General features: G+C 44.1%; 1 protein-coding gene across 1 annotated transcript in view; it reads left to right on the top strand.

The window, feature by feature from the left end:
* PTH1R (parathyroid hormone 1 receptor) overlaps positions 1-24,586 on the top strand; it is a 62,322-nt gene that overhangs the window by 5,156 nt on the left and 32,580 nt on the right. The window contains exons 3-5 of the mRNA XM_032183292.1: positions 4,144-4,249; positions 20,876-20,986; positions 22,669-22,787. Coding sequence (XP_032039183.1) covers positions 4,144-4,249; positions 20,876-20,986; positions 22,669-22,787 — 336 coding nt within the window. The remainder of the gene's footprint in view (positions 1-4,143; positions 4,250-20,875; positions 20,987-22,668; positions 22,788-24,586) is intronic.

Below are 24,586 nucleotides of genomic sequence, written 5' to 3'. Positions count from 1 at the left end.
GCTTAGGATGTTTAGAGAAGGAGAGAGCTCTTATGGCTGTCACCTTCCAGCATTCAGCAGTCAGCAGTTCAAGACCTCCCTGCATCAGAATTTGCATGTAGGCTATGGTGTTTAACAGCCACTGAGGGATTTGTCCTTCATTAATTTGTCTAGTTCTGTTTTGAATCTATTCATATAATTTATATACATCATTCTTCTGTTTCTCTTATGCTGTGTTCTCTCCATCTTGTGCCTCTCTGTGCTCAAATTTTGCAAAATGTGACTAGCTGCCATCTTTTCCGTTTTCTGCACTACTCAGTATTTTAGACACCTCTCACGCGCATATATTTAGTCCTGTCTTTCTCCCAACCTTAGGAATTCAAATCTACTCCAAGGCTGTGGCCGCTTTGCCAGCAGTGGTTCCCACCTGTTCAAAGCTCCTGCAGCCTGTACCTCAGCACCTCTGGAAGCAAAGCCACTTATTTCTCTGCCTAGGAATATTCAGATTCAAAGAAGCTGGTACACACATCTGCTAATGATTTCAGAGAGGCCGTCCCATGGTATATTTGGATCAGGTATCAAGGTTGTTTGTCAAAGAGGAAGCTTTGCCAAGCCTGATCCAAATATGTCTCATTTCATGAGTGCACCTGTGTTGCAATGAAAATGTTCCTGTTGATTTCTTTTAACCTTACAGCCAGGCTAGAAAGACAAAGAGTGAGGCATTGTCTTAAGATCAGAAGATACAAAGCAATAAAATCAGGTGCACAGGAAAAAAAAAAAAGTGGCACCGAACAGTTAACGGTGCTTCAGCATCTGTCAGGTCCAAAGCTGTTCTACATTGTCCCACTGTGGTTGTTTGCCCTTCACCCAAGGCTGAGCCATTTCAGTGCCTGATCCGGCAGCATACTGCTCATTCTCTGTTTCTGGAGAGCTTTCAGTAGGGCTGATGTACTGAAATGTCCCAGAAAGAGTGGACAAGGGCTGGAGATTAAGCTTGGTGAAGTATGAGAAAGTACACGTGGCTCTGAGCCTGTCATCCCATCTTGTCCCAGCTGCAGTCAGAGCAGTTTTGCTTCTTAGGTGTTTAACATGAGTTAAACAGCAAAATAATGGCATTTCAGATTTTCTTTATATATAATAGTTTAGTTGGCAGAGATCATCTAGTCCAACTTCCTGACCTCTTCAGGGCTAACTAAATGTGAAAGTATATTATTGAGGGCAGTATCCAAATACCTCTTGAACACTGACAGTCATGAGGCATCAACTACCCCACTAGGAAGCCTGTGTCTGACCACCCTTACGATAATTTTTAGGCTTTTAGGCATTTCACACCATTGTTGATCACCCAGTGTCCCAGCAGCAGCCTCATTCACTACCACGCTTTGAGCTCTGCAGTCACCGAGTTCTTCACTCAGCATGGTGTAAACCTCTTTCATGTCACAATTTGCCCAGAAGGATGCCATAAGAAATATAACTTTCCACATCCCTTAAGGCAGACTTCTCCCCTTCAAGCCAGAGGATTCAATGAAAATCTCTGTTCTTATTCATGTATATGTTTACATGCATGTTTCATCTCCCTCAACCAGGGGAATCACAAAATGGTTGAGGTTGGAGGGGATCTCTGGAGGCCATCTGGTCTAAGACCCCTGCTCAAGCAGGGCCACCTGCAGCAGATTGCCTAGAAACACAAAAACATGGCTTAAACATATATCAGTATTTATATCAGCTTGGGGAGAGGGGAGGAAATAGGTGATATATATATATATATTTTTAGTAGTCTGACAAGTTTTGGAAGTGTAAAGCTGATAAGACCTGGTTTCAGGGCTCAGGAAATCTGAAAACCCAGCTTCAGTTCAGAGCCCTGTCCCAGCTATTGTACCCTGCTCTGGGCGCTGAGCTTGGTGCCTCAGCTCCAATTCTGGGAAATAATTTTTTTTTCTATGCCTGGCCTGGACAGGACGTTGTACATCCTGCTGGGAAGGAGCTGTCCATTCTCAGAGCATGGCCAAAGGTGGTTAAGGATGAAGTGCACAAAGCATGTATCATTTGAAATGCCTGAGGTCACGTTCTGCTCTATTCAGCCACTATAAATCCAGACTAACTCCTCTGGCTTTGATGGAATCGTTCAGGATTCATGCAGCTGCAAATGACAGCAGGTTTGGACCCAAAGGTTTTATGTTTCCAATAAGAGTTTAAATGCTGGATATTGGCTTAAATGTGGACTGGCCAGACATCTGGAAAAGGATAGTTTTATTTTGCATTAATATTAATGTTTTGAAATCATCTCCCACTTCTGAAAGAGGATTTTGGTGTGGATTTTTTCCAAGGGCATGAAAAACAAACTTCTGTTTTACTAGGAATCCCCTTATCAGATCTAGATATCCATCTGCATGTCTGTTAGCACATCAGCTGCTTGAGCATTCACCATTCCCCTCTGTAGGACCACATGTGAAATAGAGCCTGGGTTTACTTCTAAGTTGGATTTCATTAACCTTCATTATGTTATTTGTAGTAAGTCTTGAGAACAGATTGGCCTTCAGAGGGTTTATCTTGCTTTCCAAAGTGAATTATGTTACAATGAGTGAAGGCACCTTAATTCTGAATAGCAGTGTTTGGAGGGAGTACAGTGAAATTTCATAGCCACCCAGCTTCAGTACATGCTTCAGAGGGATGGAGACCAGCAGCACCCTCCATAGGCAGGCTCCACAACCTACCTACAGGTCTCTGAGTCACTTCTGCCTTCACAAAGTCTCGTACTTTCCTTTGCCTACCTGTACTACACGCTGACATTTAGACCTGCTCCATCCATCAAGATGTGGAGAGCTGCCATAGTCATAACAGATTTACTGCAGCCAGTCTCACCAGCACAGTCAATATAGGTTTATAAATTTAAAAAATAATAATAATAAAACTGTTGTTTTCTATAAAATAGTACAGCAGTCATTCTTGATTAAATAACACCATTAAGAACAAGTGCTAAGTCCTGCAGAAGTCCAGAGAAAGGCAGCCTCTGCTCTTACTGCTTTTACAGTTTAATCTAGACAAGGAAAAAAAATATTAGGGAAAAGGATGCAATGAGAGGACTGGTCCCAGATGCCTGAGAAGGACACAAACCAAGTACCTAAGAGGCACATGAGGAAATGAGAGCAGCCACATTGTATTAGATTAAAGCTCTTAATGGCATGATAACCAAAGCACTGTTGGTCAGGCCTACCCCATGGGTGTAACCCCAGCTTCCAGAGTCCAGCCCTACCTGATGGGAATGTGCCAGCTTCATGAAGCAAGATGTTTTTTGTGACCAGCAAGTGCCTTGGAGGGCCTTGTATCACTGTGTATCAGCAAGCAGCAAACAGAGGAGGGTAACATAGCTTCTGGGTAAAGCATCCTCCCTGCTCTCCCTTCTTCTTGTCCCTTGACCTCTGGAAACCTTACAGGCAGAATGTAGAGGGGAGAAATAAAATCTTCCAGGGTGATATTCAGAGTCTCCTTCCCCTAAGCCCTCAGTCAGGGGGCAGATGCTGTCAGCTCGTAGATTTCTCCAGAGCAGCCCCCTCTGAACTTGTTCTTGGATTTAGAAAGGATATTGATAGGAACTGATTCCACGGGGCTGAAGACCTAAGAGAGAGGTTGTAAATAGCACTGCATTCATGATGCCAGGTTGTGATTCTTGAAGTGAGAAGAGGCTCTTGAAATCTTGTCCCCGACAGTATTTTCCATGAGGTGGGTGCCAGCAAACAAAGCATTGTCTTGCCACCCTGCGTGTTATATTTAGCTATGCTTCTGTATCCCAAAGGAATCAGTGTTTAAAAATGCTGTGCTAATGTTATTTACTAGAATACTTTTTTCCCTTGGGTAGTAGCCTTGTCCCTCCAAGCTGCAAACTGAGGCGTGCCACCCAAGAAGCTGCTCTCTTTTTATGTACAAGCATGTGTTTGCTGCGTGCAACTGCAATGTGCACCTCCTTTGCCTTCTACACAAATATTTCCATGTGGCATCTTTCAGGGGTGTTGCTTGGACACCAAGTAGTGAGCAAAATGAGATGGGAAGAACAAGGCTAGTGAAAGAAACTGCTGGTGCAATGGTGATTGTGCATTCAGATCATCTGCCTTGTCTAGGAAGCTTGTGCCCTGCTGAGGTTTAACCTCATTTCTCCCATCGCTGCAGGTGGATGCTGACGATGTCATCACCAAAGAGGAGCAGATCTTCCTACTGCTAAAAGCCAAGGCCAAGTGTGAGCGACATCTGAAAGCCAAGGTGCCCAAGGTGCACGGTGAGTGTTCCCACAGCAACCCTGACTGCAGGGATGGGGCTTGGAGCACACAAGGGGGGCAGCTGAAGACAGCCCACCAGACTCCTTTTTTCTGGTTAAGCTATGAAAAAGACTTTATATCACAAGGTATTGGAAAGCATAGACAGCACATCCTCTTTCTCCTGCTCCACATGCCAGATTCAAGGGGTCTGGAGGATGTGAAAGTCATGGTCATGGGCTTACAGCCCTTATTGCTGTACCCAAAGCCCAGGCAATGCATGGGAGGCATCACTCACCAGTACACCTTTGCAGCAGGACAAAAGTGGTGTGGGAAACAAAGCAGCCTTCCACCATCCCTTCTATTTCCCTCGAACAAATTGTCTCTATTCTCCTCAAATGGGCCCAAGCTTGGCTAAGCCCCTCTCTTCTACTTCCTTTCTATTTTGAGCTGCAAAATTACTACCAGATGTAGGACTGGGGGGAGAAGGAAGGGAGAAAGCTCTCTCATGTGGGCAGCAAAATAATCATCCCCCATTGGTTTCTTTCATCAATCTCACATGTGTTAATTATTGGCACTGGGACTGTATATTGAGACATCCTGCACCACCCAGCTAGTCCTGGGTGGGCATCCTGTCCCCTCTCCCTCTGCTGCCTGAGAGCAGGGGACGAGGCAGATCACCTCCTACTTTCACCCTAGCATCCCAAATGTCTCTCTTTCCGTAGCCAGGACTGGCAGAAATACTTGGAGACTGCATCACCAGCCCAGAAAAACTCCCCAAAACCAGCTGTGACTCGGAGCAGAGCTGCCTGCCCACCTGGTGTCTCTCTCCTGTTGGAAATCACAGGAAGGGGCTGTAAAAAAAAGCCACACAACTTTCAGTTTATTCCAGGCCTCCAGCTTTACATCAGCCAAAACCTCAAGCCACATCCTCTGTGCTTCTTTGTCCTATTCACCCAATGCCCAATTAACACCTCATTAAAAAAACACATGTGCAAAGGCATTTCCTTCTGTTGTACTTCAGACCACCTGCCTACCTCGGGACAGGGTGATATCAACCAGCTGGTCCTGCTCTCACACCCTATTTTCTAGCCCTTCTCTAGGAGACCATCAGCATTTTGCCTCGATCTCTTAGCGGACATCAGCAGTCTTGGTAGGGCTGGGGAGATGGTGATTGTGTGTAACCAACAAGCAGGCTTTGGGCTCTTTACCACAGTCACTTTGGTAGAAGAAAATAATCCCATCACGGAGGTTTGTAAGCACGCCCTTGGTCCTGCTTTAAGACCTCACTCTTCAACCGTGAGACCAGCATTAGCTCTTCCTTTGACTGCAGCAGAGAGGGATCTAATCCAGTGACATTTAGACATCTCATGGACTCATGCTGAGTCCTGGCCTTGGAAAAAGTTATCCTGAGCTGCTTAGGCAATAAAACTTGGGTTTTTGCTTCATCCTCTATAGGAAACCTCTGCTCATTTCCAAGTAGCACAGCCAAAAGGAAGAATTGTTATCTTGATACCTACAGCAGTGCACTCGAGGCTTTAAAGGCTCAATGCAATCATTAGTAATAGATAGCTGGACCAAACTCATCTGCAAGGGATTCCTTAACCCAAAGGCAGAAAGAGCCCTTACTTAGCCTTCCCCAAGAGATTCTCTTAAAATACTGTTAAAAACCCTACTCTGCCACAGCGGTGTGGCTCCCCCAGTGGTCCTCACTTTTGCTTCACAGGGCAGTGAGCTGCCAGACCACCTCTGGGATGTCAAGGATGGAGGGCTTTCTGTTTGGAAAAGAACTTCCCACTTAGCAGAGGAGCTGCCATCCAGAGATTTTAGGCTACAGACACCCTTGAACACATGAAATGATAATGTTACAGGATATTTGTGAACAGAAAAATTCAAAGTCTATTTTTGTGGTTTTCCCACCCCTACATGCTCCAGGAGTGTGAAGGAATGGATAGATTTTGGCCCTCTTGTAGGCTTGAGGGGTGGTAGAACAAAAGGCTGTAATCTACATGATCAAATCTCTTGGCTAAGGCTCACAAGCTCAGTCTCTGCACATAGCTCAGCGTGAATAGTGGTTAGGCCCAGTCCTTTCCTCCTTTGAAGATATGGAAACTGGGGTCTGGTTTCTATTTGTGCTGCTCACCCAAGGACGTACGAGGCTGTGCACTTCTCAGCCAGATGGAGGGCTTAATCCCTTTGCATCTTCCCTCACCACAGATGCAAAAGAAAGCAATTTGGAAAAGGCAACAGTTTTCAAAATTAAATGTACTAATCCTCAGCTGCAGAATATCTGTGTGCAAAATGGTTGAGACTTGGAGCAATATGGGTCCTGGGTGAGCACTTCAGGCACTCTTCTGTGATACTGCTCCAGGTATTCAGTTTGGGTGGCATAAGGACTGTTCTCATATTGTCACTCCACCTGGTCCCCTCTCTGTCTTGTCTCTGGACTTTTAGTGGTAGGGGACAATTATACTTCGCAGTGCATTCAGCAAGAGATGTTTTTTCTTGGAAGTAAAGCATGTGACGTGCAGGCAGATCTGCTCAGGAAGATCTCTGTGCCATGTAATCATCTGTGTAATAGTAATGGCAGCACACATCACCAATGTGCCACTATTTCTATGTCCATAAATCAAAAGCTTTTACCACCAGAGGATGTTACAAATTTGAGCCAAAGTGATCACAGTGTTGGTGGTGGTGGCATGCAGAATAAATAATAGATTACTAATAAGATTGAGTATCTTGAGCTACTTTTAGAGCTGGTAGATGGAGAGCACCTTTGGGTGACATCTATGTCCCAACTGTCTCCAGATATGGATAACAGATCACATATAGGATTGCTATTTAGATGAACCACTTAACACTGGGCTGAAGGCTGGACAAGAGATGTTCAAAAATCCTTTCCAACAAGCATTTCAATTATTAGTCCTGCCCAGGGGACTTAAAATTACAAAGTAGTGACACTGATGCCCCTTTGAGAGATTGCTTCCTTCCTGCAGTCATCAGGACTCAAGTAATTGAGGACTGATGATGGCCAAGCTAAAATGCTGCAGATGCAGAGCTGGAGAGGGAAGGGAAGGTCTGGGTAATTCATCTGTTTTGGGGGTCATAAGGAAAGCACAGTTGTCAAAGGACAAAATTTCTTCAGCCATTTTTCACTTAAAGAGTCACACATGAGGGGAAAAGACTATGCTGAGCTCTGCTTGAAGGAATCTGAACCTAACCCACTGCCTCCCAGGAACAATGCATCACTGCCTGGCATGTGAAAGGTGTAAAAGGAGACTGAAATCTCTTCTATTAGTTCCACTTCACTCTGTCTGAAAGTATCAAAAAAGGCCTTGGAGCAGGAGTTGGATCTAAGCTTTATGATCTGCCCAGCTTTATGACCTGCCTGTGCCACAGACTTCAGCTCCAGCTGCGGGACATCCCAGTGACAGCCCCGTGACGTGAATGTTTGGGAAAGGAGAAAGTTACAGCATAAAATCCCTGGCCCGAGTCAATGAGGAGCAGATTTGGACCCAAGAGTCCCTTCTCTGCAGGGATGCTCTAAACCACAAGTGTCATAGGAAAAGAGGCCTTTGACCCAGTAGCTGTTTTAGAGCTTCTTCGCACAGCATATTCAGTTGGGCTCTGCAGCTAGTGAAGACTGCTGATTCATCTCACATCCCTGCTGCAGAGTTTTGTCCGGCACCCCTCCATGCTCAGCATTATGGCTGGTGGAACAGCTTCAGAAGACCTCGAGAGAAGCACCCATCACCACAGGCACGCAGAGATAGCTCCTGTACCTTCTCCTGCAGCTCCCTGAGCCACGGGGTGAGCACTTCTGCAGACAGCCTCTGCTTCTCCAGTGAGCTTTTTGAGGACCTCATCCTGCAGATCTAATCTCACCAACACATCAAGTGCTTACCTAGATTTGAGCTGGACTGAATGTAGCTCTCTAAGATGAGCTTACCTGGGAGGTGTCGGAGGTGTTTTAATATCTCCCCTCTCAGACAAGGTGAAAAAGCAGTCCCAGCCACTCCTAACTGCATGCCGTGTCTTGACTGGTCCTACAGGGCATCTCCCTACCAAGGTTTAGTGGGTGACATTGGTAGTAGTAGTGATGGTTGGACCAGATGATCTTGAAGGTCTATTCCAACCGTAATGATTCTATGATGAGTGATTTCAGCACAAGTTTATATCCTTGGCTAACAGATGAGCTGTGGTGACAGAGATGGTAAGGACCCGTGTGCATGCCAGTTTTCTTACTACAGAAAGCATGACTTCATTTGCTATTTTGGATTCCTTTAGCATGGAAGTTTGAGCAGGGCCAAGTGGGGCAACTGATCAAGTTGAGAAAGAGCTGTTTTGGAGAAAGTTTATTTTTCAGCTGAATCAGCTTCCTGGTCTGGTTCATCACACAACCCCATAAACAAGAAGGCTGTCATAGGGCGAGAAGCAGAGCCAGGAATTAGAACTATTGGAGTAAGCTGTGTTGCACTGAGCACTGCCTGCTAAGCCTCTGATGTTTTGGAAGCCCAAGATGATTTATCTCTTGTTGCCTGCTCTAATTGCACCCGAGCAGCCCCGCTGCACATCAAGCAGTGTGTGCATCCAATCTGTGCTGTCACATCCCATCCCACCATCACCCCAGATACTCACCTATCCCTCTTCATCAGAAGTTACCAGCTACCACCTGGCAGACTGCTGTTTGGATCATTCTCCTGCATGGGTGCAATTGCAGCGTGCTGTCATTATTTATTCCACTCTATAATAGTCAATGGTCTGTGTTTTCAGAAGCAGGGAGAGAATCTGGAACACCTTGATTTTTATTTTTATTTTTTACTTTATTTTTTTCTTTTTGATAGAAAGAAATATCACGTAAGCTGGCACGAAAGCTTGGTAGGGCTGCTGTCCTCATTCTTGAGAGCTGACGCACAGGGATATTCAACGCCTCACCTCCCATCTCAAAGGAGAGCCTGTGGCAGAGCCAAGATTTGGGTTCTCATCTCCTTACTCTTCAGCCAGGGCACAAGCCACAAACCACATTTCCTTTTGTCCTGGAATTCAAGGTGAGGCTCCAAGGATTCAAATCCAGGTGGACAGAAACCGCCAAAAATCTTTGGATATATCCCACTTGACTGAAACTCAAAACTCTCGTCATCATTTTTGCCGTAAAGCCTCTGGTTTTGTTTTGAAATGAGGAAAGCACATCTGAAATTTCCTGCAGTGCAACGGGTACCTGGATTCTCTTCCTCTTTTCCCCGTCTCATTGCTGAGTGCATTTCACAGGCTAGTTCTTCACCTGGTATGAACTGGCAAATTCCCATTCAGTTTAGTGAGGGCATTGATTTGTCTCAGATTCATTGCTTTCTCTCACAGTTCAGCACTGCAACTTTTTTTTCCCTAACTAATCTTCATTCAGACTAATGTGATAAATTGTTAGCAGGCAACCAATGTTTAAATATAATAATAATAATAACAACCAGAATTTCAGAGAGATCTGTGGAGAAATGAGGAAGTAGCTCAGCTGAGCCACAAAGTTTGATTTGGGGCTGTTATCTGCTGATCTCTTTTTCACCTTGCAGCTACCCACTCCTAATGTGTTTGCCTGTTAATAACAGGCTAGAAATGTCTATGTAGATTAATGCAAGTGAAGAAAATGCACTGCGGGAGGGATCTGTGAGTCCAGAACCACTGCTTGCCCCATGAGAGTGAGGAGCAGGTTTCTGTGCACCACTCCTCCAGTTCAGGCTTGGATTTGGGCTGGAGACACAAACCAGCACTGGCTCTTTGACTGCAAAATGTGATCCTGCCTGTGCATGGACTTCATTAGCTCTTCCCTGGGAAGCAGCAAGCTCAGAAGAGAGGAGCATCTCAAACCACTCCTGTCTGACTTCTGGAAGCAGGAAGATGTTGGTCTCCAGGCCGATCCATGTTGTCCTTTCCCCTTTGCTGGTTTTACTGGCTCTTTTTTATTAAATCCATAGTTTTATTTCTTAGCCTGCATGACGGTTAATAAATGCCGTGTGCCTTGTGGTGTGGTGCCAAAGAGCAGCAGTTTCCAGGGCGGCTCCTATCCAAGTGGCCAGTGAGTGGTTGCGTTGTTCTTCCTCCCTGGCCAGCATTGGCGTCATCTTTGTGCCGGGCCTGATCCAACGTGGCTCCAGCTACTAAAAATGGCTCTAAAACCCCAGCTAGCATGCCTAAAATTTGGACTGGATGTTGTGAAAAAAGGAAATGGTTGGCAGGTGCATGGAGAGCAGTGGTGTTCACCCTTCTTGTAGAGGCTGGAAGGAGATGTTCATTGGAAGGAGACTTCTGAAGGCTGGAAGGGATGTTCAACATCTGTCTTAGTTTCAATTTTCCTTTGATCCTTGGCCCATGCCCTGATAGACCAGGCAAATAGCTGTCAACTGGAGTATTCAAATATATTATCTGCTGCCATGGCTCAGCAGTGCCTTGTTCAATTTGATGCAATTTAACCAGATCCATGTCTAACCCCCATTCTGGCAGTGGCAGGGACCAAGAAGCATCAGGGTGAAGCACTGATTCAACGGGGATTTCTGGAGAGTGGGAACATGTGTCTATTTCTCATGTGAGTGCAAGCAAGGTTGATGGTCCAAAGCAAAGACTTAGCAAGCAAAGGTTTAAAAAGAAAGAGATAATATAAACTTCCTTCAACAGTAACAAAATGCTATTTATCTGTAAAATCTTCAAATTTCTTTATTTTCCCCCTAAAAATGTTACCTTTCATTCGTTTTAAGCTAACTAGTAGAGGGTGAGTCCCCCCCTTCCCTCCTAGCACAGACCACGTCGGCAGTGCCCTCTTCCCCAGCTCACCCCCCCCAGGAATATCTCTGAGCTTGAGGACTTGCTGTGGACCCCTGCTGAATGGGGCTGACATGGGCACAGCCTCGTGTGGACCTCTGCCAGTCCAGCGTGCTTCTGCACAGCCCTGCCTCAGGATATGTTTCTCGTCTGCCACTTTTAGCTAACGGATACCCAGAAAATTAAAAACAAAACAACAACAACAACAAAAAAAGGAAAAAAGAAAAAAAAAAAAAAAAGGAAAAAAAAATCTGTCCCCACAAGCATTTGGCTTCCTTTCTTCTTTTCTCTCTTTTTTCTCCCCCTTTTTTTTTTTTCTTTAAATTTAGTTTCTAGATGAAAGCCTTTCAGAAAGAACAGGAAACCCTAAAATTTCTCATCTACGTACATAAATATTAGATTTCAGCCATGGTGGGCAGCCTGATGCCACCCCAAAGTTAAACCTGGAAGGGGATGAAGTGAAATTCCCAGCCATAAGCCATCAGACCTGATTTTTTTTTCGCCCATGAATTAAAAGTCTGTCTTTCCCTGGTTTGGAAGAGGAGATGGGACATTTTGTGGGGGAAGAGAGATTTTTACACAAACCTGTTATTAGCAAAGGCCATCGGCAGTCCTTTCTCGGAGTCCTAGGTGTTGCAGCTTGCCTCAAAATGGCTTGTTTTTTTAATAAATAAACCTATTTGCTAGGGAGAGGGGTTATTTTTAGTTGAGAAGCCGTGTGTTTTTACCCAAGGTATGTGGATTGCCTGCCTCAGTTTATTGCTCCATTGTCCCTAAAGGACCCATGCCCAAGCCCAGGAAATCTCTGGGCTTGCAGAAGCTCAGAATCTGCTCTTGGCTCTCTTCCCAGAGGCTCAAGCCCTATCCCTGGTCATCCATCCTGCCAGGGTGTCCTCAGAGGTAGGGAGCAGCCTCAGGTGCCCTTGAAGCCAAGGGATATAAAAGCATTCAGGGCACTAAGATTTGCCTGAACACCCCAGACCTCCATAAACCTCACATCTCCTCCTGCTCTTTTAGCTTCTCCCTGTCTGTGGACTCTCAGTCCTCACAGCTCAGCGAGTCTGGACCACAGCTGTGGTACAAATGTTGCCCCCCAGACAACCTCGCCATCCCCTTTTAGCATGCTCCCCACGCAGTTTCAACCTGGGACAACCTTCACTGCCCCTGTGGACGCTATTTACAGACTAACATCAGCCAGAAGAATTTTCCATATGGCAGCACGTACAACACTGTTCTTCTTGGGTATGCAAAATGAGGATTTCAAATGGATATGAGCCATGCTGGGCTTACAGGGCATGAAAACAGGCTATGGTCTTATGGATGGAGTGGTATAGGTGTAATCAGTGAGTCTTGGTCAAGACTGGGTTTCTCATTGTGTCTGTTCTGGAATAGGTCAAAAGAGAACAGAAGACCTATGGAGAGATGTGTTCTCCCACCCCAACCCTCTGCTACAGCTATTCATGTCAGCAGGCTGTGATGGCTAGCAAGGGCTTGTAGCTCTTCACAGCTAGCTTGTGCTCATGCCTGAGTTATAGCTAGCAAGAGAAGAAATATTGAGAGTTGGCCTCTACCTGCAGATGTTTATGGGCCAAAGCCTTCTATTCCCACTGAAAAATGTCTTCTTAGCAGAGTTATAGGTCTTGCAATGCACAGGAGGATCAAGTATCAGGAGTTATGATAGGAGTAAATGGTCCGTGTGTGCATGGAGATGGGTAAATAACAATACACAGAAACAGCTGCAGTTCAGTACTTGTTACTGCACTTATTTCTACAGATATTTTTAATGATTTATAAGACCAGCACTATCAGCTTGCAGACGGAGATTCAGAGGGGTTTGGAAGAACTGCACACAGCTGAATGAGGAAAGGAGGATGCTTTGGCTAAGCAGGGCCAGTGCTGTCATGTTGGGTGCTACCACAGAGGCTGCTGAAGGTGGCAGTTTGAGTTTTGGATTGGCAGGGGACAGGCAGCATGGGAAATGGGCTAGTGATGACGGGGCGGCCATCCCTCCAGAGCTGTGTCCTATTAGCAATTGTCTGGTAGCATTCATAAGCTTGTGGTTTTCCCATTCTGCCTGAGGGAGAGGAAAGACATGGTGTGACAAGAAGTAGGCCCTAGCCCCGTGCATCTCTCCCCTTTGAAGCCCGTTTCCTCTAGGACTGAGCATGCAAGAGGTGTTCTACCCATTGAAGACCAGTAAAGGTCTTTGGGGATTTACATCCACCCTTCGCCTCTCCTCCCACTCACGTTGCCCACGCACACCCCCAGGTCTTTGTGGATGCACACACTGACACAGGGCAGACACCCTTCTGCACACATAGGCACTGGCACATCTATACATAGACAAACACACACACACACACGCTCTGACAGCCAGGTCTGGAACATGTCTGCAGCACCAAACAACCTCTGCAGAGCCACTGTCCCTCCAAGCCTCTCTTTCTCCCGCTCCTGTCCCAAAATGCTGGGTCATTTTTTCGGTTGCTCCTCCCTGCCTGTTTCCAATCCACCAAATGTCCTTCCCGTAATAGAGTGACCACAATTGCACACCGTATTCCAAATGTGGTCTCCCTGGTGCCTCGCATGGTGCCAGAAGAAGTCGGTCTGATTTATATTCCATACCCCTAGATAAACACCTCGAGACCATGTTTGCATTTATCCAGCTGCCAAGCAGCTTCGCAGATGGTTTTAATGTGTTCTCCACATGCATGTACCGCTTGCATAGGGCTCAGAATTGAGACTGGGGGGGAAGGACAGGGGGAGGAGGCAAGGGAAATGTGACAGGCAAGGGAGAATAGCCCTCAGTGCACCCCGGGGATGCGGCCTGAGGAATGAGCAGTCATGGCCTGAAAGCACCTCTCCCTCCCTCCCTCCTCCACTTGAGCAACCTGCAGTGTGCTGGGAATACTGACGGGGCTCAGGTGTGCAAGCAGAGATGAAGAAAGGGGTTGTGTAGAGCAAACCAAGAGATGCATGTGCCTTTTCACCAAGCACGGTGAGTGGCCTTTCTGCCTTCAAAAGCCAAGTCCTGCAGCAGTGGTATCAAACAGAGCATTTGCTTGCTGCATCCTGAATAGTTTATTGGTTTGCACTAATGAAGATGATTTCCGTGCAATGAGATTTCAGCCCTCAAGGACTAAGGAGAGCTGTAAGGCACATCTGTTCTAAAACTACAGTAATATGTGTAACTATAACCTCTCTGTAGTATGGCGCTGCTGTAAGGGAGTATTCACGACAGTCCAACCACCTGGAATGGTTATGCTATAACGGTAAGCTTCAGACACCACAGGCAATGAGGCACAACTCCTGGAAGGTTTTACAGGGTAGCCTTAGAAGATGGGCAAAGACAGACTATAATAAAATGGCATGGAGATGCAGAGAAATAAAACAGAGTTGTGACTTATACTTGCCCAGTGTCATGAGATTTATTGTGGAGGACCACATCTTTCAGTGCCTTTCACTGAGGTGCTGGTAGCTTTGTGTTAGACAGTGAACTGATGAATGTTTGGGGAAGTAACCCCATTTCAATGATCCTGAAATGTTGTCATTAAATCAGCAAATGTATACATATATTTAAGAAGTGTTTAGTATTAGGTCCCATCTTCACCATTCAGAAAAGAACCTAAGAATAATAACACCAAGAAGTTTTGACAACTAAAGTGAACAGTTTTGGTGATGGTATTGTGATGGTATGGACATGAGGAAGAACCTAGATTAAACAGGATTTGAATGTATGAGGTCTCAGGTGAGCTGGAGAGATGGTCTGAGGAGCAAAGTAAAATAGTATAACGGGAAATACATCAGGAAACTGGAGGTGAGGTTTACAGTGAAATGGTGGAAGAAAGAGAGGCTGCGCTCTTCTGCAGTTTAGCTTCTCTTGAGGAAGTGGTGAGCTGGGAATCTTAAACCCAGGAGATGAGGGCATAACAAGTGCTTATAGGAGGGGTATCTTTGTACATACAAAGTTGTTGTACCCAAGTGTTGCAGCATCCGTTCTATGTAATCAGAAGCCACCTTAACACCATTTAGGGACACAAAACCTGTTGTTCTTTCCAGAGTTCTTATCCCAAGCAAGATCATCTGAAGGGCAGAAGCTCTGTCTTAATTTCCAGAATGAGCTTTTTTCATTGCCAGTTTGCACATGCTTATTTGTGCATCTTCTCTCACTTTCAGAGCTCATCTCCATTCATAAGGCTTACCAACAGGATAAGAAAAACCTTCTTTCTAATTCTTTGTTTTTATTTTATTTTATTTTATTTTAATTTTATTTTATTTTATTTTATTTTATTTTATTTTATTTTATTTTATTTTATTTTATTTTATTTTATTTATTTTCCTTCAGAGCCAGCAGCAAATTCTTTCACTCTACTAGTCCTTCCCCATTGCTGGAAGAATTTTCTTTCTGTTTCTCTTTGCCAAAGGAATTTACAAACTTTCCCCCAGTTTTCTTTGACACTAGCAAGGACATCTCAGGACCTGTGAAGCCTCCTCTAGCAAATTACAGCAGAATGAAGAAGCAGAATATACCTTAGGAGACAAAGCTTTGATTCCAGCCTCAGCAGTTGACTTCTACTAATCTCACTGTGGTAGCTTTGTAGTCTAAGAGTCTAGGCAGAGAACACAGGCTTGAATATGTGTTTGTTAGTGACCAAAATCCAGTGAGTGAAAGCAATATCCCTCTCCAGCCCTGGTGGCAACAGGGACCACAGGACTTCCAGCCAAAGCAGGATGCCCCATGAGCATCTCTTCCTTTTGAGACAACCACACAGGATATCATTTGGATCCATAAGGCTACTTTAAAAAGGTGGGTTTTCTTAACCCATCTTAAGAGCTTAGGTTTTTTGCCTGGTGGCAAACTCAGAAACTCTTCAAACACAGATCCCAGCCCTCTTCTGCTACAGGTGACAGAGGCTGAACTCATGGAGGGTGAGGGAGCAGTCCCAACATCATTTCTGTTTGAATGTGCAGCCTCCAAGAAAAACCACTGCTCCTCACTTCCTCCACAAGGACAATCATTGTGTCTCCCTGAACTCATATCAAACCAGAGGAATTGAAAGAAAGACACCAGGATGAAGCATCTGTAAAGACTCCAGAGAACAAAAAAGTCTTACTTTACTCCCAGTCGCTCACGATGTCATGCACAAGCACTGGAGTTGTTGGTGATGTCCTGCAAACATAAGAATCTCTGGTGCCTTTCCTCCCTTCTCTGTCTCCACTCTTAAGTTACAGCTACATCTCTGAATCAAAGGAGCTTTTCCCATTTACATACATGCCTGAAACACAAGCCATATCCTCCATCCAGCATTGCCCAAATGACTGATACACATCCAAGACACTTAGGATGTGGGATATGTATGAGATTTACTTGTTTTCTTAAAGTTTATGCATTCCTTTTGACTTACATCTTCAGTGAATTCTACTATTTCTTCCAAGGAAATAAATGTTTAGCATTCCCAGTTCACTTGGAACATGCAACCTATTTTCCCAAAGCTGCCCACTTGCATTGATCCAAACAGCATATTTGAACCCTCAAACTATTTTTCACCAAAAAAAGGAATTTGTCAAGAGCTCAACATTTACAACAAACAGGATCCCTTCTGATGATCTGGGCTTCTAAACATTAACAGTGTCTCAGGAGAGCCTTACTTATTTTTAGCATGGCAAAAGCATGTTACTTGCAGGTGTTGGATCTTAAAATAATAGTAATAATAATAATAATAATAATTAATAATAATAATGACAGCTTTAAAGGTTATGACAACTATAAAGGTTATAAAATTTATATATATATATTTAAGTATAGTCATCAGGAAAACTTGTCAGCTTGTGGATTTTTATATTGTTTTCCTGAATCTCCTCACCATTTTTCAGTTTTTTTCTTGTAATTCAATGTAGATTTGTTTTGAGAAATGACCAGGAGAAAAGGAACACAGCAGGAAGGAGCCAAGTTACTAGTAGTGTTAATATTTTTCTAAACCAAGAAAAAACATTTGGAGGAAGCATTTGGGAAAACAGAAAAACAAAAAGTCTTGTTTGGATTCCAGCACAATACCAATGGAATATGTGGTACCTTTCGTCTCCATTTCATCACCAGCTCTGTTGCTAAATGATCTCTAGACTGAGCAAAACAGAGGAAAGTTGGAGGCAGAAGATGCAGAATTTAGTCTCTATTGCTCCCGATTATCACACCAGTGGTCTGAAGCAAAATTAATTGTAAAGGTGTCTGCTGTGCAGACCAGAGAGACAGTGAGGTGATGGTGGCAGGAAAGGATGTGGTGGAGCTCTCTACAAATCATCACTCCCAGAGAAATTTGCAGGAAGGAAATGACAAATGAGATTTCTTACCCCTCTTTTGAATTTGGCTGAAATGAGTTTTCAAAGCACGGAGCTGGGAGGGAGAAGCAGTGGAGGATGAAGAGTTGGAGAAGAGGTTTAAGATGTTTGTGCCATAACAGTTCATAATAGTGGCAACAGATTCATTTGCAATTTTGGGGGGTAAAAGATGGTTTCTGAAGATTGAGTCCCATGAGATCCTTGATGGCTTTAAAAATCAGTTCCATGGGTGAATGCATAGAAGCACTAGAAGATTTCAGATGCACCAAGATATGCCAGAGATGATATTTTTTCAGATTTCTGGGGCAGCTGGTGGTTCCCCAGATTGCCCACGTGATAAAACAGCCATCCACCAGGGTCCCAATGCCAGTTTGAACCATTTTTCCTGCGCAGTACCTTCAACCCTCTGCTTCTGTGGGGGTTGACAGTAGGGAATAAAGAACCAAAAGTAAATAATTTCATATTTTTTTATCCAGAAAGTATCAGTTTTCCTTTGCATTTGTCCATTTGCAAGTGTGTGAGGGGGGTATGTTTACAATATGGGGAAGGAGTACCACCAGACACTTTTTCAAATTAACATTTTCTGGACAAAAATTGCTGTGCTATATTTAATGAAACTGTTCACGAGTGAGGGCTGAACTTTGCAAGTCATTCTGAACACATTAGAAAAGTAAAAGGACTTCCAGAGCAGTCATTTAGATCACTGTTTTTCCTCTCCTCATTGTTGCTTTTCCATAGTGTTCGTTTTAAAATCTACCCAAATTTATTTATTTTGTAAGACGAATTATTTTATTTTAATCAAGAGCACTTTAAGGGCTAAATGAAATCTTTATTTATTTTCTTGTCTGCAGAAAGAACTCAGAAGCAATAACATCTTGACCTAATCCAAATTTTGTGGAGCATTTTTTTCCTTTTTCTTTTGATCTTTAGAGAGAACTAAAAAAAAAATAAACTATTTTTCATGGTGTAAGTTATCCTGCAACACAATGAGCCAAATGGCAGGGCTTACGCAGTTTTCATGAATAGGAAATCTAGTATTAATCTTCCTCTAATGTGACTCAGAGCAGAGATCATGCAATAAACTTCTTCCTCCTTTTTATCACACCGATGCCAAGGAATTCTAGTTCCTCTTCCCCCACTCCTAGTAAATGCTTTAAAAGATAGAGGGTGATTAGTCTGGTCCTTTTCATTAACACTAAATGAAAGATAAGGAATCGGCTGTTAAATTATGAGCTTTTCTGATGTTTTTCATGTCCAAAAATGCCAGCAAAGTGAATTGATCACTGTCATCTCTGACCCTGAAGGGCACCACACCAGCTAAAGGTTTTTAAAGCAAACCTGGATTCTTATTTAATCTTGTGAAAGCACATGCATTATAAAGGATAAATTACTGTTCGGGTGAAATATTACTAAAGCACCAGCTTTGATATTAATGAAACACTCTGAGATCTTGACCATGCTTATCATTTCTTTGCTAGTGGAGCTCTTTTGCAGATAAGAGCAGGCTGTTCCGTTTTATTTTGATTCTCATGTAATTTTTCTCTGTCAGGCACTTTATATGCCTCTGATAAACTCCTTTTTGTGGACTGCCATTGGTACAGAGCCCAGGGGCTCTGTAAAGTGGAAAGTGGAGCTGGAGCAGATTCACCGGTGATTGGTTTTCACTTCAAATATGCTACTGTAGCTGGATTTTAACTGGTGGTTAATACAGCCCAAATGAAATGAGTACGCAAGCACTAGGTTAAATTTGGGGCATAGTCCTCCCAGACTCCTCAGGGATGGGAAACAGCCCACGTTGAACCACACGTCAGCATGGGAACATGCTCCCTCATGGGAATGGGAGCTTAGGAATAAAAGCTTCAGGAAAGGGGCGACCAACAAGCTGGAAGGATTTGGCTTCCTTCTACTTAAAGTAGTCTTGAACACGGGGTCATTTCCCACAGCTTTCTAGCAGCCTAAAGGTTGTCTTGGCCCTTCAAATATGGGCAAGTGGTGGCATTGTCCCATGCACACCTAATACATCAGTGCTGCTCTCTCAGCTGTTTCAGAAGCCAGTGACAAACCCCACGGGGGGCAGACTCCCTCCTGACTCCTCTCAGCCCACCTGCTCAATAGGGCACTCTGCAGGATTGCCCAGGACCTCTATTAGTGAAGAGAGAAGCAAAGTTTCTCATGATTTCCAAGTGATAGAAGACCTGCTTAATTACTTCTCAAGTTCCAGCAAACTGCAAAATAAGAATTAAAGTACTTTAAATACTTACTTACACATACTCATCAATTTTTAGAAAAGTAGGTGTAAAAGTGAGAAAGGGCTTTTTTCTCAGTTTGTGCCTCTCCTTTTCCTTGCACTAAGCACATAAATCAGATTTCTGAAAGTAACTATCATATGCAGAAGGACGAAGGAGACCTCCTGGGGGGAGACAGGGTTTCTCCTTCAAGTGTACATGTATTTTAGCTTTCTTCATGGAACAAAAGGTATAACAAAAATGATTTAAAGAAAAATCCACTAACAACCATCCCACCACTCCATTCTCAAAAAGTTAGGAAGTAGCACTTAGCCTTTCAAAGTGGTACCACAGAGAGCTCCCAGGATATTCTTCACCTGCCCGTTCTCTTTCTGCTCATTTTGTGAAAATTGGTAACTGAGCAGGAAGAAACACAAACTAGGCAGAAACACAAAAAGGCAGAAACACAAACTAGTGAGAAAGCAAGGGGAAAAGCTGGGAAAATTCAACCTTTCTATGCTGTGCTTGGCAGCAGGCAGAGGACAGTCAATCAGCATGTGTACACTGCCAGGCAATTAGCATGGGCACAGCTCCAAATCAATCAGTGCATGGCCTGCATCTTGCCCCATGATGACATCCTAGGGAAACAGGGGTAAAGGGAAGATCAGGCTAATGGAGTTAAAATCGGGCAAGCAAACCCATCTGAGAAAGCAGCAAAACATTGCGGTGCAGCACAGCACAGGCTGATGCAAAAGGTAAGTAAAGATGATAGCTGAATTTGCATTGATGGTCTCTAGGAATGAAATCACAACCAATCTTATCTGTGGGAATGAGTGCCTTTCAGGGAGGCCTGAAGTGCTTGGGATGAGCCTCACAATAATGTAGCCCCAACATAATTTATCTCTGTAGCCCAGGCTCAAACCTGTGCTGCCATGCCAAGCTCCCTCGGCCACCTCCAGGTTGCCCGTAAGTCTGCTGAGTCCTGAGTGCTCAAGTCCTCCTGTTCTCCACTCTGCTCTCCTGCTCCATTTCTGTTCTTTTCCAGCTCACAGGTAAAAGCAAGCTTCCAGAATCACAGAACCAGAGAACAGCTTGGGTTGGAAGGGACTTTAAAGTTTATCTCATTCCATCCCCCTGCCATGGTCAGGGACGCTACCCACCAGATCCCAAGAGCAGTGTTGGCAGCTTTTTCATGGACAGCCCTTTCAAAACTCTGGATCTGAGGGATTAATGTCACTTCTGCAGGTCGAGTGACTCCTTTTTATGTTTGTTTCTCTTCTACAGATGGCTTTTGTCTTCCTGAGTGGGATGGCATTGTCTGCTGGCCAGAAGGTGTGCCGGGCAAAGTGGTGGCTATGCCATGTCCTGAGTACATCTACGACTTCAATCACAAAGGTAGGTGCTGTCCTCAGCATCAGCACAGCCTGGAAATCTACAGCAAGGAGAGACCTGGTAGTCAGAGAATTAGAAATCCTTTGTAACATCCTTTGCTTATCACATGGTGACTCCCATCTAAGCAGAGGAGTCAACAAACAAGGAGTAAAGACACTTTATTTTATTTTATTTTATTTTATTTTATTTTATTTTATTTTATTTTATTTTATTTTATGTTGAGAGAAAAAGAAAAGCACTATTTTAACATAAAAATATCCCAAATTTCCCACCTGCCAAATCCAGACTGCAATGGCTGGTAACTACAACTAGATAGTCCTGGGGTGTCTCAAACCCACATCTGTTTGCTGCAACAAATTTTCTGCAGCAATGGAAATCTACAAGATATCCTCCCAATTTGTATTCTTCACTCCACCAGTTTGTTGCTTCTAACCCCTGCTCTCTGTCCAGACCCCTACGGTGGCTATCTGAGAGCAGCGCTGGTAACCAGAACATGTGAATTCCTCCCTATCTCACTTTCCCTCAGGCAGCACATTTCTTGGCTTGCTTCTGGTGCCACAAAGTCTGTGCATGTTTTTAGAAGCAATTGAAGCACACTCGCCCCTCAGAGTATTTTCAAAGCTAGCGTATTCTCTTTTCTCAGGCAAAGCTGTGCACCCAAAGCCTATGAAATTAGAGAATTAAGATTATATGTTCCCAGCAGAGCACCGCTGCTGTTTTCAGAAAACAAGTAATTATATTTCCACGCACTCTGGTTGCACATAGCCTGCTCTGCCTTTTCTATAAGAGACTGAGCTGAGCCAGTTTAACCCTTGACAGATGTCCTCTCTCGGAGACCCCACGCACATAGATTTCATGTGAGGAGCCAGGAGGAACAGGTGATCCATCCCTTTTTCTTCCACAACCCAGCAGGACATGGATTACCCACCTCAATGGCATCCACTGGTCAAGTCACACAGGATGGAGGTCATAGAAAGACTCATGGAAGCAGATATCTCTACAAACTGTCCTTCTGTAGTCACTGGACAGATCACAGAATCACAGAATTGTAGGGGTTGGAAGGGACTTGAAGAGACCATTGGGTCCAACACCCAAAGATGGATCTCTTGATTGGTCTCATCCCTATTAACTGTAATGGGATTTTTTGCACACAGTCCATGCAATTGTGCCCCCACACACATCTGAACATGGATGTTTCTATCTGTAAGCTGAATCCCAAAATTAACTCATGTCTCCTCCTCTTTTCCCATCATCATAAGGAGGGGAGCCATAGAAAACCCTTCCTTAAGATGGACTCAATCAGTAAAGTTAAGAGTGGCAAAATGAAGATCACTGGTTTGTCTTTGTGGGTGTTTTTTTGTTTGTTTGTTTGCTCTTGTTTTGTTTGTTTATTTTTTGTTTTGTTTTGTAGAAAGAGTTGCAGAATGATTTTGTGCTTTGGAACTTTTTGCATTTTCTCCCCTTTGTTTTAGAACCAATATCTTGATCTAATCTAAGTGCAACTTCTTATTAGCTGCCTGGGGTTTCTCAGTCAGAAAACTAGGTTGCAAAGGAGATGGAAACTGTGTTCTTGCAGCTGAGCTTCAAAGCTGACAAGAGACACTGTGGTTGATGGTATGCACCCTTGGAAGAGGTTCTCCTGCTCTACCACCCTCATTTACACTCTCCCTCATTTCTCTCTCCAGGCCACGCTTATCGCCGGTGTGACCTGAATGGAAGCTGGGAGCTGGTCCCAGGCAACAACCGCACCTGGGCAAACTACAGTGAATGTGCCAAGTTCCTCACCAACGAGACGAGGGAAAGGGTAGGCAATTGCATTGGGGCACAGGGCATGGGGTTAGCCCCTCATCCAGGGCGAGCTTAAGGAGCACGGTCTCATTTAAAACCCTTGATGAGCTCTAGTTTACTGCCTCCTGTTGGAGACTGCATCCAAGCTTGCCAAAGCCACATCTTTGTTTTGATGGGAATTAGTTGAATGGGAAATTGTCCTCAAAGCCAGGAAGGGTTCCCCCAGCTGCCACAATCCCATTTGTAAAAAGATCTTGGGGAAACTTGGAGCAGGCACAGAAGCACTAATAAGTGGTTAGATGTTGTGTTCCATGTCATTGAGACTCCCTCTTCCCACCAAACAATACTTTTGTTAGTAGATTATTATTAATTATTCCCTTGTGTATGTGCTTGTCTGTGCTAGGGGATGCACAAGCAGAGAGCTAAAACCTGTGTCAATCAAATCATTACTGATCCTGCTTCTGTAGGTGTCTATCAGAGAACCTCTTGGTGGCAAGGTATAAGCTACAGCATCAGAAGTTTTACATGGTCTGTTCACTGGAGATGGGTGAGGGAAAAGTCCAGTGCTAAAGAACATGAGCATGCGAGAGCAGATCTTGAACTAATTCTGGTGTAATCACAATCCTGAAGCAGAGACACTAGTCCAGAAGTTAGAAAAGAGATTCATTAGCACATGGAGAGGGTTTGGTATGCTCCTGGGCAAACATTCAAGTGTATATATATATATGTATAAATATACACACATATCAGATCTGTGGGCATTGTTTTTTCTTACTCTACATTTAGATGACAGGCAAATCAGTAGCTGACATTTTCAACTTTCTGCCTGGGCCCAGCTGGGTAGTGGTTATGCAGTGCTTCTGAACTTCTCTCAAGACAAGTGCATTGCAGATGCAATTTTTTTTGGCTGTCAGTGGGGTCACCTGAGAGGGTGTGAGCTTCTTTCACAGAGAAAGACATTTCCACCCTCGTGCAGCTGCTGCTTTATTCGCAATTTGTGAAGTATTTAGCAGAAATCTCTGTTTCTCAGTGGTATTTGGGAGATGTCCTCTTTGGATATGGGATATGGTAGTAGGGACTGATCATTTGCAGCAAGGGTTATTTTCAGACAGTTGGAGATAAAGATCTAACCACAAACTTCACGATGGGGAGCAGGCTTGAAAATGACACACAGTCCCTTTGGGAGAATGTTCTTAATTTTAAATCCAACTAAAACATAGGTTTTTTTATTTTTTCTTCACCGGTTAAGCAACACTTGAATCACAGATTTGTTGAGGCTGGGACTTCTGGAGGTCATCTGGTCCAAACACCCTCTTTAAGCAGGGCCACCTAGAGCAGATTGCCTCAGACCATGTCCAGACAAACTTTGAATATCTCCAAAGATAGAGAATGAAATTGTTCAGTAAGCAAAGAGATTATTTCTGCATTTTCATGTGTTGTATCATGCAGTCAAGGAACACACAAGGTTGCATTCACCAGGTGCTGCTCCAGCTATTTAATAGCAAAGTGTGTTTCCTCAGCACTGGAAGACGTTTGGTTTTAGAACAGTTTTAGCAGGACATGTCTCCTCCCAGTACATGTGAAGGGAAGAGCTATTTTAGCCCTAGAGGTTTCTGAGAAGTTTCTGGAGTTATTGAGCACCTCACTCAGTGTTTTACGAGGTCACATCAGATCCTTGGCATTTCATCTCCCTTTTCTCATCACTCTCAGCCATGTCTTGTGGTGGGAGTCATCTCCTGCAGACCTCTCCATCTGAGCAGGTCTCCTAGATTTCCCCCATGGAAAGGAGGCTGTTTCTTTTAAACCTCTCATTTT

The sequence above is a fragment of the Aythya fuligula genome, chromosome 2 (assembly GCF_009819795.1).
Source record: "Aythya fuligula isolate bAytFul2 chromosome 2, bAytFul2.pri, whole genome shotgun sequence".
Lineage (NCBI taxonomy): Eukaryota > Metazoa > Chordata > Aves > Anseriformes > Anatidae > Aythya > Aythya fuligula.
This window is presented reverse-complemented; position numbering and strand designations above follow the sequence as displayed.